Genomic DNA, 17,931 nt, shown 5'->3' on the forward strand with positions numbered 1-17,931 from the left:
ACAGCAATCTTAATACACTGCACATCTGACACTGTGGTCAGCAGCATCGGAGCACCACAGGGGACCGTGCTCTCTCCTGTCTTGTTCACCCTGTATACCTCTGACTTCCAGTATAACTCCGAGCTCTGCCACATGCAGAAATACTCGGATGACACTGTGATGGTTGGTTGTGTCAGGGATGGACAGGAGGAGGAGTACAGGAGCCTGGTAGGGGACTTTGTGACGTGGTGCAGGTCGAACCATCGGCAGCTGAACACCTCCAAGACCAAGGAGATGGTGGTGGACTTCCAAAGGAACAAGCCACATCTACAACCTGTTTCCATCGGGGGGGTCAACGTGGAGGTGGTCAAGACCTACGGGTACCTGGGGCTGCAGTTGGACGACAGGCTGGACTGGTCATCAAACATGGACACTATCTGCAGTTAAGGTTTAAGGGACCAGTCACCTATTAGAATGACCATAATACTCACCACCACCAGTTATATGAATTTCTTACCAGTAGTTAGGGTTTAAGGGATCTTTGGTTTCCCAAACTCGTACTGATATCTGGAAAATAAAGGACTTGAGGCAGGGTAGACCATCGCCCGAGTTGTTGAGAGAAGAGGACGTGATGCCTTGACCCACTGCCGTTGTGCAGCGCCTATACTAAATGAATGCCCTGAATGATGTCATATGCCTCGGCTTGTCTAGGATCCGTGACCTGACGAGTGCCCGTCATGACTTAAGTTGTGGTCATGTGTCTTGGCCTGTCTGGGGGCCGTTTGACCCGGCATGTGGCCAGCATGACATGGCTCTGATTGACCTTTGTGGATAAATCAACTGATGCTGACAAGGATTTCCTGATCAAGACAGCATAGGACAGAAAATTATTTTCCGAAGCACTTACCATGGGACATGCGTGAAAGCAATTGCTGCAAAATCTTACAGCCATACACGATGATCGTGCACATTAATGTAACCACATTGGAGATGAAGCAATGATGTAGTACAAGCTGCATTAAACTGTAAGTCTCAACCTTGACACTTGCCCGTATGTATGATCAAGTTGGATGATGTTTAAAAGCATATAAATGAATTGGTCTTATACCGACTCATGACCGAAGCTGAGTTCATCACTGGGTGTTATTTACCTGGAATGAATGCCGGGGTACAATAAGCAGGCCATACGGTAACCGTGAAGGAATTCACTGACGGCAGAATTACATTTTACGGAAGAATTATCTGGTCATGTTTCAAATATCCGCTTTGCATTAAATGCTTAGATTGTAGTCTGCCCTGACTATCTGGAAGTGAAGTTCCCCCCCAAAACCTAGGGATGTCTACATCCCTGAGAAAATATGATGATCGCCTTAGCATTGAAACTTTATGTAACTGTTGCAACAACTGCTGGAATTTAAATCGTAGCTCCTAAATGAAACTGTACTTTGATTGATCATCGGTTTCTGATCCTATCTACAGCATAGTGATTTGACTTGATAGAACCGTCACCTACAGTTTTCACTTGCCACTCTTATTAAAACTGTGATGCTGTTGGACGTAGAGTTGCTGGTACAGGTTGAGGGGCATTAAGCAGTTAGCAGAAATCCTAGATATCTGGTTAGCATCGGATTGATCACTTGAAGAAAACGCCCATAACAGCTGATCACCAGAGAAGGGAGACAGAGGACGTAGTAGGGGGAGTGGTTTAGGTTGAAGTGAAAGGATGAATGAATGAGTGAAAGAATATAACCAGTCTTCCTGTCTGAACTTACGCTGAGCTCCATATGCTGTTGAAGAAGCTCGTCACGAGGCAGGATACTGCTCGCCACTGTGGCGGCGATAAGCATGAAGAACTCCAAACTCTGTACACTTCCCTGACAAAGTCAGTTAAATTAGAATGATTACAGCCAAAAATGAAAAACATTGATAAACGGATACGAGGCAGCAAAGATATATTCCAATACCGTTTAATTCCTGGATACACCACAAAGCATCATCTCTGACTTACAGACTACAGCACAGGACATTTGAAATTGGAAATCCGGTACACAGTGCTGCTCTCCAGTGTTCAATACAAACTTTAAATAAAGGCTGACAACAGAGATAACCTGATAAGTAATAATAAAGCTGATTAACCTTTAAACACAAAGTAAATAAAAGCATATTAATATTTTCATTTTCTCTTTGTCTTTAGACTGATTTTAAAAAATCCCCCAAACACCAAACATTTGTTATATGGAAAATAACTTTTTTTTTTCATAAATAACAACAGTGATCAAGTAATGAAATTGGCATCTAAAGGGTTAAAATCCTCAAAATGATTGAATGTTTGGTAGTTTTGAGCAGGGCTGAAGTTGTTTAAGAGATTTATGCAGAAAGAAGCAAAAAAAAAAATCTGTTCTATTTTTATAGCAGTTTTTTGAAAGTGGACATTTTTGTCCCTAATGACTTAAGAGGGTAGTAAATTAAACTGATGCCTGAGGGTTTAAAGTGTGTCTTATACAGCAGATTTGATGGTAATAACAGCTTATTTCAAGGACCTTCATATAAAGTGTTACCCAAGAAGAACTTAGACTGAGGTTCTGTCTGTGTTTAAACCAGTGGGCGCGCACTGTAGCTGTTCCCACTCAACGTTCTTGAAGCCAAAATACGCCGCTTAGGGGCGCTTCCATCTTGCGATTTTGACGTCATTTGGAGCCAGAGTCTGCGCAGTAGGGTCCGGGGGGAGGAGCCCTGGTAACACGCCCCGCCCACTTAGCGTACTGCCCTGATGACTTACGCAGCCCAGCTACGCTGAAAGCGCTCTGCCGGTCTACGATGAAGAAATGTGTAAGTACAACAAACCGCCGTATTCAGAGTCTAATGTTTAAACACTGTGTTTTAAAAAATCCAGCTATTTTGATCATTATTGAAAATACGTGGGCTGCTGGGTCCTCTGGTTTTAACGAAATCGTTCTATATTTAAGCTATATTTAAGCTAGGTTAGCACCACAGACCGTAGGCTACAGGTGGTAAGATATGTTGTATTCTGTTAGAAACTGATAGTCTGCAATGTGAGTCATGTCTGCTTTTCTAATATATTTAAATGAACAGTAAATCAATTGTTTTTGTGTCTTCATTTAGGCAAAGAAGAGATAAAAGCTGGTCTGATATCTTCCACAGAGGTGAAGTGTAAGTTAAAATCATCTGTTAATTATATATCCTGTGATTTTTATTTAAGTTTCATAAGAGGATTGTCAAAACAAGATATTGTTAACAATACAGTCTTCAAAAATAAAAATCACAGAGTCATACACCAGATAAATATTAAATAGAAAGGTGATGTTTTCTTTTCCATTTTACAATCAACAGAACCTAAAAATGACTCATTTCAACCTTCATCTGCACACCTGTTACAGAGGTCAGGCTGGGGTCGCTTAGTTTGAAGGAACCTCCTCCTTTTATCACCTGTGCCAGATGCCCTGCTCATCCACTGTGGTAGAAATGACCTTACACCAGCAGCTCTCCCAGATGAAGAGTCCTCTCTGCCATCACCCAGAGGAGCTGATCGACGTCTGAAGAAGGTGGACAGAGTCTGGTGCTTTGTGACAGTGAACAGTGAGAAGGCTACCATAGTCATCCTCAGATAAAACACAGAGATCCAGGTCAATATTTAATTTATTTTTCTTTACATGATGTTGCCCTGTGTTTGAAAGGCCAGATGCTGGAGGGTTGTGTTGGATTTGCTTTTCCATCATATTTTAACAGTCAAACAATCATCCAGGATCTCTTTACTTTATTTGATTTTTGTTTGGATTTCTTAGTTAAATTATGTTTTATACTTTCTCCTATGTCCCAGCAGTTTGACCTGATGGTCTCCCTTACTTCCACATGGTTAATGAAGCCAGGGGTTGTTTATTGAAGATTTCTTTTCATAAAATGTTTAAATAAACTTTTTTAAATCTGATATGACTGTTTCTGATGAACTGGAGTACAACAAAGTGTTGGTCACAGTAAAATAATTTAGCAGTTAAGTTTATAGCTCACATTTGAAAAGGCCTTGAACTGACATTAATTTCTTCTTGACCAACAACAGCTAAGACAACAGCAAAGCTAACAGACGAGCTCAGCTTGTCACAGCCGGGCACAACAGTCCTCCATGTTGTCAGGGGACGAGTCCTCCATGTTGTCAGGGGACGAGTCCTCCATGTTGTCAGGGGACGAGTCCTCCATGTTGTCAGGGGACGAGTCCTCCATGTTGTCAGGGGACGAGTCCTCCATGTTGTCAGGGGACGAGTCCTCCATGTTGTCAGGGGACGAGTCCTCCATGTTGTCAGGGGTTGCTGATGGATCTGAATCTGAGAGCATCTTCTGTAATAAAGAAAAACAATCACAGAGTTAAATGTAAAGTATAATGAATTTTACTGTGATGTTTCTGCTTCAGACCTGAAATCAGATCTGTCCTCAGGTTCTGCTAAACTTCAGGTTCTAAAGGTTGTTTTTAAGACAGGAGAACTATTTATGAGAAAAAACAAAATATATAATAAGACATGATGAATTCAATAATATGATCAGCTTTATGAATTTATGTTTTAAGACAAAAGTGTTCCTGCCACTTTCTATTGAAGATTATTGTAAACTGTCATCACATGGGCCAGCCTGATAAATTAAACTAATCTTAAATATTCTCATATAATCAGAAAGCCAATTTGTGTGCAGAACCTCACCGGAGCTGGAATCAGAGTCTGGACTGCTGTTTCCTTTGAGCATTGATTTCCTTGAAGACAGAAAGAAGAACAATTTAAACATGAACTTCTTGTAGAACCATAGAGGCTGTTAAAATCTTCTGCTAGTCTTCCTTACATTTTAAGAAAGATTATAAATTGTTACTAAAATTACTTTGATGCCGATAGCGGTTACAATAACACGGTCCAATCATATGAGAGATCATTTTACCTTTGAGTCCTCTGTGAAGGTGTTCTCTTCAGAATCAGCGCTGCAAAGACAAGATGATGGCGTCCACCTTCACAAGCTGCTGCTTCAGTCTGGCTGCATCATGGTCTCCTACAGGAACACCACAGAAATGCAATCAAAGTACTTCACTGTATTTATCAGAGGATGTACTGTATGCAAAGTAAAAAAAAAATAGCTGTAATTCCTCAAAAAGATTTGAGACTGCTTTGTTATTTGAGAGCACAGATTGTTTCTTTTCCCTTCTCTCTGTTTGCCTGTACATGACCTTTCAGTGCTGTAGAAGATGCTACAGTAAATCCTGGATCAGCTGTGTGGATGGTGTGACTGTGTGTTAAAGCTTTGTTAAAGTTGTCACGCACATACTCATATACCTTTGGAGAGTAAAAGTGCAGTGTGGTGGCAAACTGCTTATAAAATATAAAATAGTATTTTATTGGTGAGGTGCCCCAATCAAAGCGTCCTACAGAGTATCAGCAGCTTTAGAGGGAGGAGACGAGAGCATTATGGAGAGGAGCGCACCGCAGGGGGCGAGCTGGGGGAGAGACGCACAACCTGAGAAAAAGGAAATCCCAGTTTAAAATATAATGTTGGTGAGAAGAGGGAAATAGGACGACATAAATTGTTTTGAATACAGAGGCTGTGAATGTTCAGTTTTCTTTGGCTATAAAAAGACAACAACAGCCTGTAGTTTAATCCTGGTGTTTCTCTTCGTTAACGATTATTGAAGCGAAATCAAAAATAAATGCATGACATTTAAAACATATTAACATGTGTGGGGGAAAACGTGATCTTTATGTCTTCTTTTATTGTCTCCTCCTAACGTCAATAACAGCAGCCTGTTGTGTGTAACACTGGTCTCCTGCATTAACACCTTCCTTTCAAAGGTGTTAAATACAGACACCGTCACAATCACCTCAATGTTTGTCAGGTTTTGTAAATATGATCAACTTGTGACTGTTGAATTGGTCGTGTGTGGAAGACAATGCAGAACATTTATCAGTTTAAGCAGCATGATGCTCGGTTAATATTACATTACACCATCGCAGGTTGTTGATGTTTGTGTTCACGTTTCGGTTAGTCTCTTAAATCAGTAACAGTTATATTAAATCAGAGCTTACCTTTAGTTTTATCTGGATCTTAAATCAGTAACAGTTATATTAAATCAGAGCTTACCTTTAGTTTTATCTGGATCTTAAATCAGTAACAGTTATATTAAATCACATCTTACCTTTAGTTTTATCTGGATCTTAAATCAGTAACAGTTATATTAAATCAGATCTTACCTTTAGTTTTATCTGGATCTTAAATCAGTAACAGTTATATTAAATCAGAGCTTACCTTTAGTTTTATCTGGATCTTAAATCAGTAACAGTTATATTAAATCACATCTTACCTTTAGTTTTATCTGGATACATAGAGAAATATTCTCCCCTCGTATATAGTCCTATGAATTTCAGCCTGCACGGTGAAAGTAAAACCTGTTCCTCTCGGTATAGTCCACTTATCACTCAGACTGTAAACATGTACACATTAGTAATAATGCAGGCCAGATTACAATTATGTGACTTTGTTTTTGCCCTACATACTTTTTTGAGACTTTACCAGATGTTTTTATTTTTGCTGTAAAATAACTGTACAGTCAATGAACCGCATCTATGAGCGGATTTTATATTACGATTCTTGGTTTTAAATACAATTTCAATCACAATAACGACATAACAATATCAAGAAACACAGCATGTCAGTTATTAGGTTTGCTCATTTAATAAAATAAAATAAAAAGATAAATCATGCCGGATAAGAAACCTAGCTTTACAACATTTCAGCTAACCTTAGACTGCTTATGTGTTAGCTAGTTAGATAACGACTTTAACCAACCAATGACACATAAATCACTTTTTTACTTACCGAAAAATCTGCAAAGATCCCTTATCTCCCTCATGTCGGTTAGAACAGTTTACTGCAGAACAACTCATTTTGCCAGCTCAAAAAAGACGAAAACACTGAACGGAAAAATTCAACGGCGTCTCGGCTTTCCTTCACTACGTAACTTTTGTTATTCACAAAGAGAGCTACGCAAGATCGGCGGCTGTCAATCATCGTCAAATATGACGTAAAATCCCGTTTTTCAACCTCAAATAACTTATTTAAAACAAACTTCACAGAAAAATGAGCACTTGAACACAATGTAGGGTGATAATAACTAATGATCACAGCAGAGTTTAGGTTTGGAAAAAAATTATGTGACGAGTATTTTAACTTTACAGTTTGACCCACATCCCATCTGTTATCACTGAGGAGGCGGGGTTTATGACCTATACTGCAGCCAGTCAGTAGGGGGAGCTCTAAAAATAAAAGCTTCACTAGACCGGGGACCTTGTCCCGTCCATTATTTTTACAGTCTATGGTGCAGAAGGGCCAGATAAAGCACACCTGTGTGGAGGGTCACCTGCTGATGTGACCCTCCAAAAGTGGACTGACTGGATTTCATTGTAGTATTTACAAGAACAACTTTCACTGAAATCTGTGTGGATCAGGGCATCTTTAGCAGTGAGGTTCAGGAATATTCAAAAGGTGCCTCTTGAAGTTAAAAAGCCTGTTTTGGAATTGTACCACATGCTCATCCTCTGGCATTGGAACATCTTTTTTAACGATGATTGTACTCACTTTAGTCTCTCCACTTTGAGATTTCCACCTTCTCCTGACATCCCTGGGGCAGGGTCACCACCTTACATGAAGACCTGTTCAAGGGATATACAGACACATGCCTTTGGGCTGCTGCAGACAGTGCTGTCAGACATTTCTTCTCTGCTTCTTCAGTTTACAATACCCAGCTTGTAGATTATATTTGCCATGAACTACAAATTTCACGTGTCTTACATTGGCACGTCTCTCTCTTTTGGTGGAACAACCCAAAATGGTCTCTGACCACAGAGGAAGGCATAGGAAATGTGTTGGTGCTCTGACACATATTACTTGTAGAGAGTAAGTAAAGTATCAGACAGTAGCCTCCTCTGTCTCTTTAGTTATTGTGTCCCTCTTGCCTGTAGTCGTTCTGCTGACATCATCCCTGAGGAGAAACTGTCTGACTGATTTAGCTCTCTTCATTTTGTGAGTTTCTTGGACCATTTTTCAAATGGCTTGAGAATCACATCCAATAAGCTTCTTGCAGTATGTCTTATTTTATTTATATATATATATATACATATATTTTTTAATTTTCTTGTTGATGTGCCATAGTACATTGTCATTACAATTACAAATAATCAAGACATAAGTACATATACAGCGTACAACATTCTTCTGATTTCTTAGATTACAGTTTAAACCTTATATCTACATAAGCTAGCCTCTGTGGACTTGTTTTTATTTTTTTGTGGCTACTCAAGGGAGCCGTAATAAAACTATATACATCCAGAGAGAAAGTACCAAAAATAGAAGTAAATCAAGCAGTATCAGCAATTTGGCTTCCTAGACTTTTGAATAATACCAATAAAGTAATATTTGATCGTTTTGATCAGGACTGAAGTTGATCAAAAGATTTAACCTGAAAAAAGCAGAAAAAAAATTAATCTGTATTATTTTTATAGCAGTTTTTGGAAGTGAACATTTTTGTCCTTAATGACTCAAGAGGGTAGTACATTTTAAATCTGATGCTACACAAAAACTAATAATGCATCAAAGTAAATATTTTGTCTATCCTTTGACTTATCCAATACCAAATTTTAAAAAATCCCCCAGCCACCAAATATTTGTTAAATGGAAAATAACTTCTTTTTTTCATAAATAATAACAGTGACATCAAGTAATACAATTGGTATCTAAAGGGTTAAAATCCTCAAAATGATTCAATGTTTGGTAGTTTTGAGCAGGGCTGAAGTTGTTTAAGAGATTTATGCAGAAAGAAGGAACAAAGAAATTAATCTGTTCTATTTTTATAGCAAATTTTTGGAAATGTAGATTTTTGTCCTCAATGACTGAAGAGGGTAGTAAATTAAACTGATGCCTGAGGGTTTAAAGTGTGTCTTATACAGCAGATTTGATGGTAATAACAACTTATTTAAAGGACCTTCATATAAAGTGTTACCCAAGAAGAACTTAGACTGAGGTTCTGCCTGTGATTAAACAGATGTCATGAAACTCTTTAACCAGAGCTGTCTCAGTGCTGCGGTTTGGTCCAAAACCTGACTGGAAGACATCCAAACAGTTGTTCAATATCAAGAAGTTATTTAACTTCTGAAACACAGCTTTGTCTATCATTTGACCTCACAGAGGAAGATTTGATATAGGCCTGTAATTATTCATTATTGTCTAGATTGTTCTTTTCTAGTAGTGGCTTGATGACTGCTGTTTTCAGGGCCTGTGGGAAGACACCTGAGAGACAAGTTTACCATTTGTAACAGATCTGGAGCCATGACTCCTCCTCCTGCTGCCAATATCAAGACAGCAGGAGGAGGACTTTAATTGTTTCATTGTCACTTGTTTTTTATTGGTGAGATCAGAACAATACAGACATTAAAGAAGGGGGTCCATTGTTTTTCTGTAATGTAGAACATTTAACCCCCATTACCACCCCCACCCCCCATTATCACACCCCCCAACCATGAAACAGACCAGCTGGACAGAGTGAACAGAGTCAGCTGATCTTCAGTCAGCAGTGTTTCTCAGACTGACAGACCACACAGAGACACTGAAGAGCCAGGAGAACAGAACCCAAACCCAGGATAGAGAGGTTCAGTGAATGTGGTGTTGAAGGTGTGGAGGTGGATCAGTGTGTCAGAGGAGACTCTGTAGAAGGACAGAGAGCCAGCAGGACAGTCCACATACACTGCTACTCTGTTAGAGACAGAGGAGGAGGAGGAGGAGGAGGAGGAGGAAGAGGAAGAGGAGGAGGAGATCTCTGTTCTTATGTTCTTGTGACAGACAGAGTAACCTCTATCAGAGCAGATCAGACTCCAGGACTGATCATTAAATCCAAACACACATTCATCACTGTCTCCTCTCCTTCTGATTCCTCTGTAACTCACTGATACATTAACCTTTCCTCTCCACTCGACCTCCCAGTAACAGCGACCAGTCAGACCAGTCCTACACAGCAGCTGAGACCAGTATTCAAATCTGTCTGGATGATAAGGATATGACTGAAGCTCCTCCACACGTGTCACCTTCCTGTTGTTGTCAGACAGTTTCAGGTTTCTGTTCACTGTGTTTGTGTCCAGTTCCAGCTCACAGGCGTCTGATGGAGAGAACGAGACACAACACAGCTGCAGGTTATCATCTGTTCATTCATCAACAACTTTACTGACACTTACTGATAGGGGTGTAAAGGTACACGTACTCGGACCGGACCGTTTCAGTACAGGACTGATCTGAGTACGCACGGAACAAAAGTGATTTAATCTGTGTTCCCACACGGACCACAAAGCAGAAGCACACCTCAGGGTGGAGGAAGGCTGTGGCTGCTGGTATGGGACACAGCTTTTAGTTAATAACTTGTAAAAAAGTTCAAACATAAACTGTGCAAACTGTGCAGATTAGTAGTTCCTCGAGTCCTGTTGGTCTGGACAGTTGCATATAACCGGGATGGAGTTCTTTTTACAGACTTACTCTTAAGTTTTGTTTTCATTTTCAGCGATGATCCCGCTCAAACTAAGAGCAAAAGGGGAGGGGGAGACGCGTCTGTGTGGGAGAATAACCTGCAGCATGATAGAATGAACACCTCCCTCCCCATTCCCACAATAATGGACAAAGAGACGTTGACAAGACGAGAGTAGTGTGCCGTTGTTGTTCAGAGGACATCGGGTACGTCACAGGCAACACGTCCAACTTATTAAAGCACTTGAAAAGGCACCACATGAACGTAAACATCACTGCAACTAGGAAAAAACAGACAGCCTTTTGCTAGTAATTCTAAACGGGCCAAATCCATAAAAAATGCCATTGAAGTTCTTATATCGACAGAGGGAAATATTAATAGTTCTGAAACTACACTGTCCCAGATGTGATTAGGTTTATTATGTGCTCAAAGAGCATTCAAAAAAGTGTTGCCTTCATAAACTAAAAGGTGGAAGTGTAATTTAAAAGAAATATTTTTATATATAGGCTATATTAATGACTTCATTTCATTCTAAAATACTTTATTTCATTCATATCTTTTATTTATTGGAGACTCTTTTGGTTGAAGGAAGCAGCATAAGTTTATTTTATGTTTTTTTTACAATGTTTAATTTAAAATGTTATTAAAAAGTAACCTGAGCAGGTGTACAAGTCTGAACTGTCGATGCTGCACTTAGTCCAATGTGTAAAAGGGAAATCTTTATCCTAATAAAGAAAAAAAAAGCGTTGCATCAGGTCCCTTTACTGTAGTGAAAATGTACCAAACCGAAGCTTCAAAACTGAGAACTGTACCGAACTGAAATGTTTGTGTACCGTTACACCCCTACTTACTGAGAGTCAATCAAACTTACAGTTCATATTCAGCACTGAATGATGTTTGACAGCACTGAAATGTAATAATCCACTTCTAATCAAGTTCAAATGGAGTTACCATGGCAGCCAGGAAGAATGGAGATCCAAATCAACAAACACATGCAGTGAATAAAGTCTGACTAATCAAAGTGCAGCACAAAGAATCTATGAACCATCTGCTGTCTCCAACTGTTCTGTCCTCAGAGGTCACATTCAGCACAAACAGGAGCCTCATTTCCACTTTCACTGTCACACACAATGTGATGGCAGCAGGAGTGTGCCACGTCCCTTTGTCCTGTCTAACTAGTTTTAAACTGTGTTTCTGAAGTCATGGAGACCATTTCTTTTCCATCAATCTAGGCTCTACAACATACATGTTTTTGTTTTAATGTAAATTTAACTGGACTGGATGAACAGATCGAAATCTGAAGAAACAGATGATAACTCAGTCCTTGTGAGTTTTTCTCTGCTTGTCTAAGGTGTAGGCCACGCCGTCCCGACCTCACCTGGCCACCTGGCGGCCTGCAGCTGACTTGTGTATTGTTGTTGGATGTTCCTGCTGGCCTGTACTATGGTGATCGTGGACTTTGCTGTGTGCCTTACTGTCTGCACAGCCAGAAGACGAGGAGGAGAGCTAGCTTATGTCTCTAAAGATATTCTGTTTCTATTTCATCACTGAATTCACGTCTGGATGTTTTTGAGGAGAGAACTTGATGTTGGAGACTCTGCATATTTACATGTTTATGAAAATGAACGTCAAATCAAAAATGATTTCTGTTGTTTTTGAAGTTGATGAGCTCCACGAGCTCGACTACGAGCAGCCGGCCAGCAGCCAACATCAAAATGTGAAATGTCACAAAAACTGCATGTTGTAAAATATACATTTCTGTTGGATGTGATGAATGGTGATTTTCTATTCACTGGATTATCACTTTTATTTCAGTTTACATTTTTTATTTCATATTTAAACTCTCATGAGTTTCCATCACCCTTTATCATCACTTTGTGTTACTTCCAGCCCTCATCCTGTTGTAGTTTGAAAGGTTTAATCATAACAGAAACACAATCTGGACAGCAGCAGGCACAAACCAATAGTTATCTAACCTCTGAATTTAGCCAAGTCATAAGATCATGTTCTGATACACACACACACACACACACACACACACACACACACACACACACACACACACACACACACACACACACACACACACACACACACACACACACACACACACACACACACACACACACACACACACACACACACACACACACACACACACACACACACACACACACACACACACACACACACACACACACACACACACACACACACACACACACACACACACACACACACACACACACACACACACACACACACACACTCTTCAGCTATCAGGATATCCTCACCAGTCTGTGATCACTGGACCCTCGCCTGCCTTATTGGTGGACCGTCCTTCTTCGTCGGCCACGTCGGCTCCCTACCTGGCTTGGACCCGTCGCCCTGCGCCACCTGTTGGCTACCGCTGGCTGCCGCTTCCCCCCTACTCTGGCTCGGCTGCTGGTGAAGAGGCCTGCCTGACAACCAGACTGCCGGCTGCTGCTCTCCTGCTCAGATTGTGTCCAGACGGGTCCCCCGTCTGCCACAAAATTGGTCCTTTCCTTATCCTGGTTTGGCTCTCATTCCTGCGGTTTTCCTGACCCCGGCTGGCGCCCGGTAGCTTGCGGCTTTCAGCCTGCGGCTAGCAGCTGCTCTCCCTGCTGCGGACATGGTACCACTAACATACTCCGCTCTGCAACTCCAGAATCTCGCCTGCCACTTCTCTCCGGACAACCTTGCTTCCATTAAATCTTTTGGACTCCTGCGCCGTCCTCACTACGTGCATAGGGCTGCCCGATGCAAGTTTGTTTACACTGACCATGCTATCCCCACTGTAGTGTCTGACCGGCGCCATCATCACAACAAATCACACGTGCACAGCAGAAACCTGATACCTGTTGTTGTGTGTGTTGACAGAACCACTCCTCTCTCCCCCTCTGCTTCAGAATACACCACCGCCTCATTTATGCTGCAGAATGCTCGCTCCCTTAACAACAAAGCAAACCTATTTCACTAAATATCAAACTTTACTGACAGATCCACGTCATCACAATCATTCAAACCGATGGTTTTATTTAGGCTATAATCGCGCATGTAGTGAGCCGTTTCCAATAAGTAACTTTCATTATGACAATATATAAACATCAAATAAAAATAAAAATAAAAGTCTGCCACATACATATTGCATCAGCGCCGTCTCGCCTTCATTATCCCGGACGGACCTCAGAGGACCGGACTTATACACTAATGTAATCACTGATGTAGAGTTAAACATTAGACTAACACAAAGACCATAGAGCCTCCAGTTTTCATTAATATATTTCAATATCTTGCATTTATCATCAATTGTGATTTTTAGTTTTAATAAAGAGTGCACAGAGACATGGCGATGGCTTCACACATTTCACCTCCTCCATACTCAGCACATCTTCATCAGCTGCATGTATTTATTCTGTAAATAATTCAAGTGTGGACATTAAGTCGGGGCATCTCTGACACGATCATTAAGCCATATATTTGATCATAATTAGTCACAGTGCAGACGGAGATGCCCACGAAAATATGTGGCCAACAATTCAAAGTTTTTGTTGGTTGATCAAACCTTTGATTAATAATATGATAGAGTGAGGGAGAATGCTGACTGACGTGTCCTCTCTGCCACTATATGAAGAAATCAGTGTGGGTCCTGTAAACATTGCAGATATACTCGTGCGTAATGATGAACGGTGGATGTTTTGGCACATAGGACAGCGTGAATGCAGCAGCGACGTGGTGTCATTCTCTGAATTTTCTTCAGTTCGTGATCCTCCTGCTGCAGCAAACTACCGATATGTCCATTTTATCCTTCACTTCATTCACAAGTTCCTTTGTTTCTGGGTCAGAAAGTTTCGTTTCTTCGTCTAAACTTCCGTTTTCGTGATCCAGCGCTGGAAACCTTTGATCTGCCCCCTCGTTTGTATGTATTTTCATTCACGAGCTGCTTTGCATTGACCGTTTATGGTTGAATGTGGGCATGTAGAGGGCGGAACATGGGACTAATCTACGTGCGCACATTTCCAGGTGGATGGTGATTTATAAAGGGAACATTGCGTGCAGGTGTGCGTACGAACGGTTTTATAACTCTGAATCATTTTGTGCGCACGCCATTTCCGGGTTTTTGGCACACGTACATTTTTAGTATGAATTTTACGCACTCTTATAAATGAGACCCCTGGTCATTTTTAAAACCTCCTCAAACACCATCTGTTCACCAAAGCATTCAGCCTCATCTAACACTCCCCTCAGCTGATCACCCACTCCCTTTCTCCTTCATTTGTTTGTCTAGTGTTTCTATCCTTTCTCTCCTCTGTTTGTGTTTTTCTATTCCTCTCTTGTTGTCTCCCATTACGTCCCCCCCCCCCCACACACACACACACACACACACACACACACACATACACACTTTGTAAAGAATCCTTGGGTTTCATGAAAGGCGCTATATAAATCTAAGTTATTGTTATTAACTTCTCCGAGAGAAATAAACAAATCCTCTATTCACAAGCCATAGTCTCTGTCTGATTGTTCAAGAGCATTTACTCTTCTACACTCCAACATGTGCTGCTGTGTTCTGATGAAGAGAAATGAAAACACACTCACACTTCCTCAGACCAGGATCCAGTCTGTGCAGTCCACTATGGTCCAACCTGGAGGAAGAAACCAGATCAGAATCTATTTCATACATCTTCATTTAAATCCAGCATCAGACAAGAAGCAGAGTTCATCATTCAGAAACAGTGAGACAGCTTCTGTGTGTCTGTCTGAACCTCAGTGTCTCCAGTCTGCAGTGTGGATCCTCCAGTCCAGCAGACAGCAGCTTCTCTCCTCGTTCTCCTGGATGATTGTAGCTCAGGTCCAGATGTCTCAGGGGGGAGGAGCTTAGAGCTGAGGCCAGAGACGCACAACCTTCTCCTGTGATCAGACAGTTTGACAGACTACACACACACACACACACACACACACACACACACACACACACACACACACACACACACACACATGCTTAACATCCATCGGTCCATTCTTCTCTGTTTTACCAGTAACATCCCGTCATAACCATGCAGCTGAACAGAATAGACTTCATAATCTGATACTAATCAATATTTACTCTGGTGACAAATAGTGAAGGTAAGACAGAGCGTGAGATAAACACACAGACTGCTTTGACATCAGCAGTGATGTAGAAACAGTTCTGAACTGTTTCATCTGAAATAAAGATTCTTTAGTTCTTTATGTTCCAAACATTATCCATGGTTTGTTTGTTGGTGGGGAAAGAACTTCATATTTAACTTTCTTTATTCCAGTCCAGCTTCCTCAGACTAAAAGACTGCGAGCTATAGAACGAGCTCAGAGCTTTACAGCTTTAATGTGGAAACATACAGGAAAACTTTAAACCACCACCAAGGCCCATTTAATAAATGATTCATCAAGAAAATGTGATTTTAGATGAATAATGTGTATCAGCAGCACACTAACCTGAGAGTGTCCAGTCTACAGAGTGGACTCTTTAATCCAGTAGACAGCAGCTTCACTCCTGAATCATGCAGGTTGTTGTTGCTCAGGTCCAGCTCTCTCAGACTAGAGGACTGGGAGCTGAGGACTGAGGACAGAGCTTCACAGCTTCTCTCTGAGAGGTTACAGACACTCAGCCTGAAGAGGATTCAGAAGAACACAAATGAAAGCAATTACAAACTATAGTAGTTATTTCTGAATGAAGAGAACTACATTTGAACTGGATAGTTATGTGAGCACGTACAGAGCTTTGTTTGAAGCTTTGATCACAGGCAGCAGCCTCAGAAGAGCCTCCTCTGAAGCAGAGTATTTCTTCAGGTCAAACACGTCCAGATCTTTTTCTGATGACAGTAAGATGAAGACCAGAGCTGACCACTGAGCAGGAGACAGTTTATCTGTGGAGAGACGTCCTGATCTCAGGGACTGTTGGATCTCCTCCACTAGAGAACGATCATTCAGTTCATTCAGACAGTGGAACAGATTGATGCTTTTCTCCTCACTGATCTTCTCCTTGATGTACTTGACTGTTTTCTGATTAGTCTTTGAGCCACTTCCTGTGTGTGTCAGCAGACCTCGTATGAGATTCTGATTGGTCTCTAGAGAAAGACCGAGGAGGAAGCGGAGGAACAAGTCCAGGTGTCCGTTAGGACTCTGTAAGGCCTGGTCCACAGCACTCTGATATAAATGTGTTGGGTCAGGTTTTTCTCTGAATAATTTAGACCACCAGGATGTTGTTTGATCTTCTGACATCAGATTGACTCCAGAGTTGATGAAGGTCAGATGGACATGAAGAGCAGCCAGAAACTCCTGAACACTCAGATGGATGAAGCAGAACACCTTGTCCTGGTACAGTCCGCTCTCCTCTTTAAAGATCTGTGTGAACACTCCTGAGTACACTGAGGCTGCTCTGATATCGATGCCACACTCTGTCAGGTCTGAGTCATAGAAGATCAGGTTTCCTTTCTGCAGCTGCTCAAATGCCAGTTTTCCCAGAGACTCAATCATCTTCCTGCTCTCTGGACTCCAGTGTGGATCCGTCTCAGCTCCTCCATCATACTTGATGTTCTTCAGTTTGGACTGAACCACCAGGAAGTGGATGTACATCTCAGTCAGGGTCTTGGGCAGCTCTCCTCCCTCTCTGGTCTTCAGCACATCCTCCAGAACTTTAGCAGTGATCCAGCAGAAGACTGGGATGTGGCACATGATGTGGAGGCTTCTGGATGTCTTGATGTGGGAGATGATTCTGTTGGCCTGCTCCTCATTTCTGAACCTCTTCATGAAGTACTCCTCCTTCTGTGGGTCAGTGAACCCTCTGACCTCTGTCACCATGTCAACACACTCAGGAGGGATCTGATTGGCTGCTGCAGGTCGTGTGGTTATCCAGAGGTGAGCAGAGGGAAGCAGTTTCCCCCTGATGAGGTTAGTCAGCAGCACATCCACTGAGGTGGACTCTGTGACATCAGTCAGGGTCTCGTTGTTTTTAAAGTCCAGAGGAAGTCGACACTCATCCAGACCGTCAAAGATGAACACAACCTGAAACTCTTCAAACCTGCAGATTCCTGCTTCTTTGGTTTCAGGAAAGAAGTGATGAACAAGTTCCACCAAGCTGAACTTTTTCTCTTTCAGCACATTCAGCTCTCTGAAAGTGAATGGAAATGTGAAGTGTATGTTCTGGTTGTCTTTGCCTTCAGCCCAGTCCAAAGTGAACTTCTGTGTTAAGACTGTTTTCCCGATGCCAGCCACTCCCTTTGTCATCACTGTTCTGATTGGTTCATCTCTTCCAAGTGAGACTTTAAAGATGTCTTCTTGTCTGATGGTTGTTTCTGGTCTGTGTGGTTTCCTGGATGCTGTTTCAATCTGTCTGACCTCGT

General features: G+C 41.5%; 2 protein-coding genes across 3 annotated transcripts in view; one reads left to right on the forward strand and one right to left on the reverse strand.

Moving 5' to 3' along the window:
- Positions 1-17,931, forward strand: part of LOC136181106 (NLR family CARD domain-containing protein 3-like) — a 494,962-nt gene that overhangs the window by 369,383 nt on the left and 107,648 nt on the right. The window lies entirely within an intron of this gene.
- The window catches only part of LOC136181091 (NLR family CARD domain-containing protein 3-like), a 156,058-nt gene that overhangs the window by 69,915 nt on the left and 68,212 nt on the right, over positions 1-17,931 (reverse strand). For both annotated transcript variants that reach the window (XM_065961365.1, XM_065961373.1), the window contains exons 8-9: positions 15,316-15,483; positions 15,149-15,195 (exon numbers count right to left, since the gene is read on the reverse strand). In XM_065961365.1, the coding sequence (XP_065817437.1) occupies positions 15,149-15,195; positions 15,316-15,483 (215 nt within the window). The remainder of the gene's footprint in view (positions 1-15,148; positions 15,196-15,315; positions 15,484-17,931) is intronic.

The sequence above is a fragment of the Labrus bergylta genome, chromosome 2 (genome assembly GCF_963930695.1).
Source record: "Labrus bergylta chromosome 2, fLabBer1.1, whole genome shotgun sequence".
Classification (NCBI taxonomy): Eukaryota; Metazoa; Chordata; class Actinopteri; order Labriformes; family Labridae; genus Labrus; species Labrus bergylta.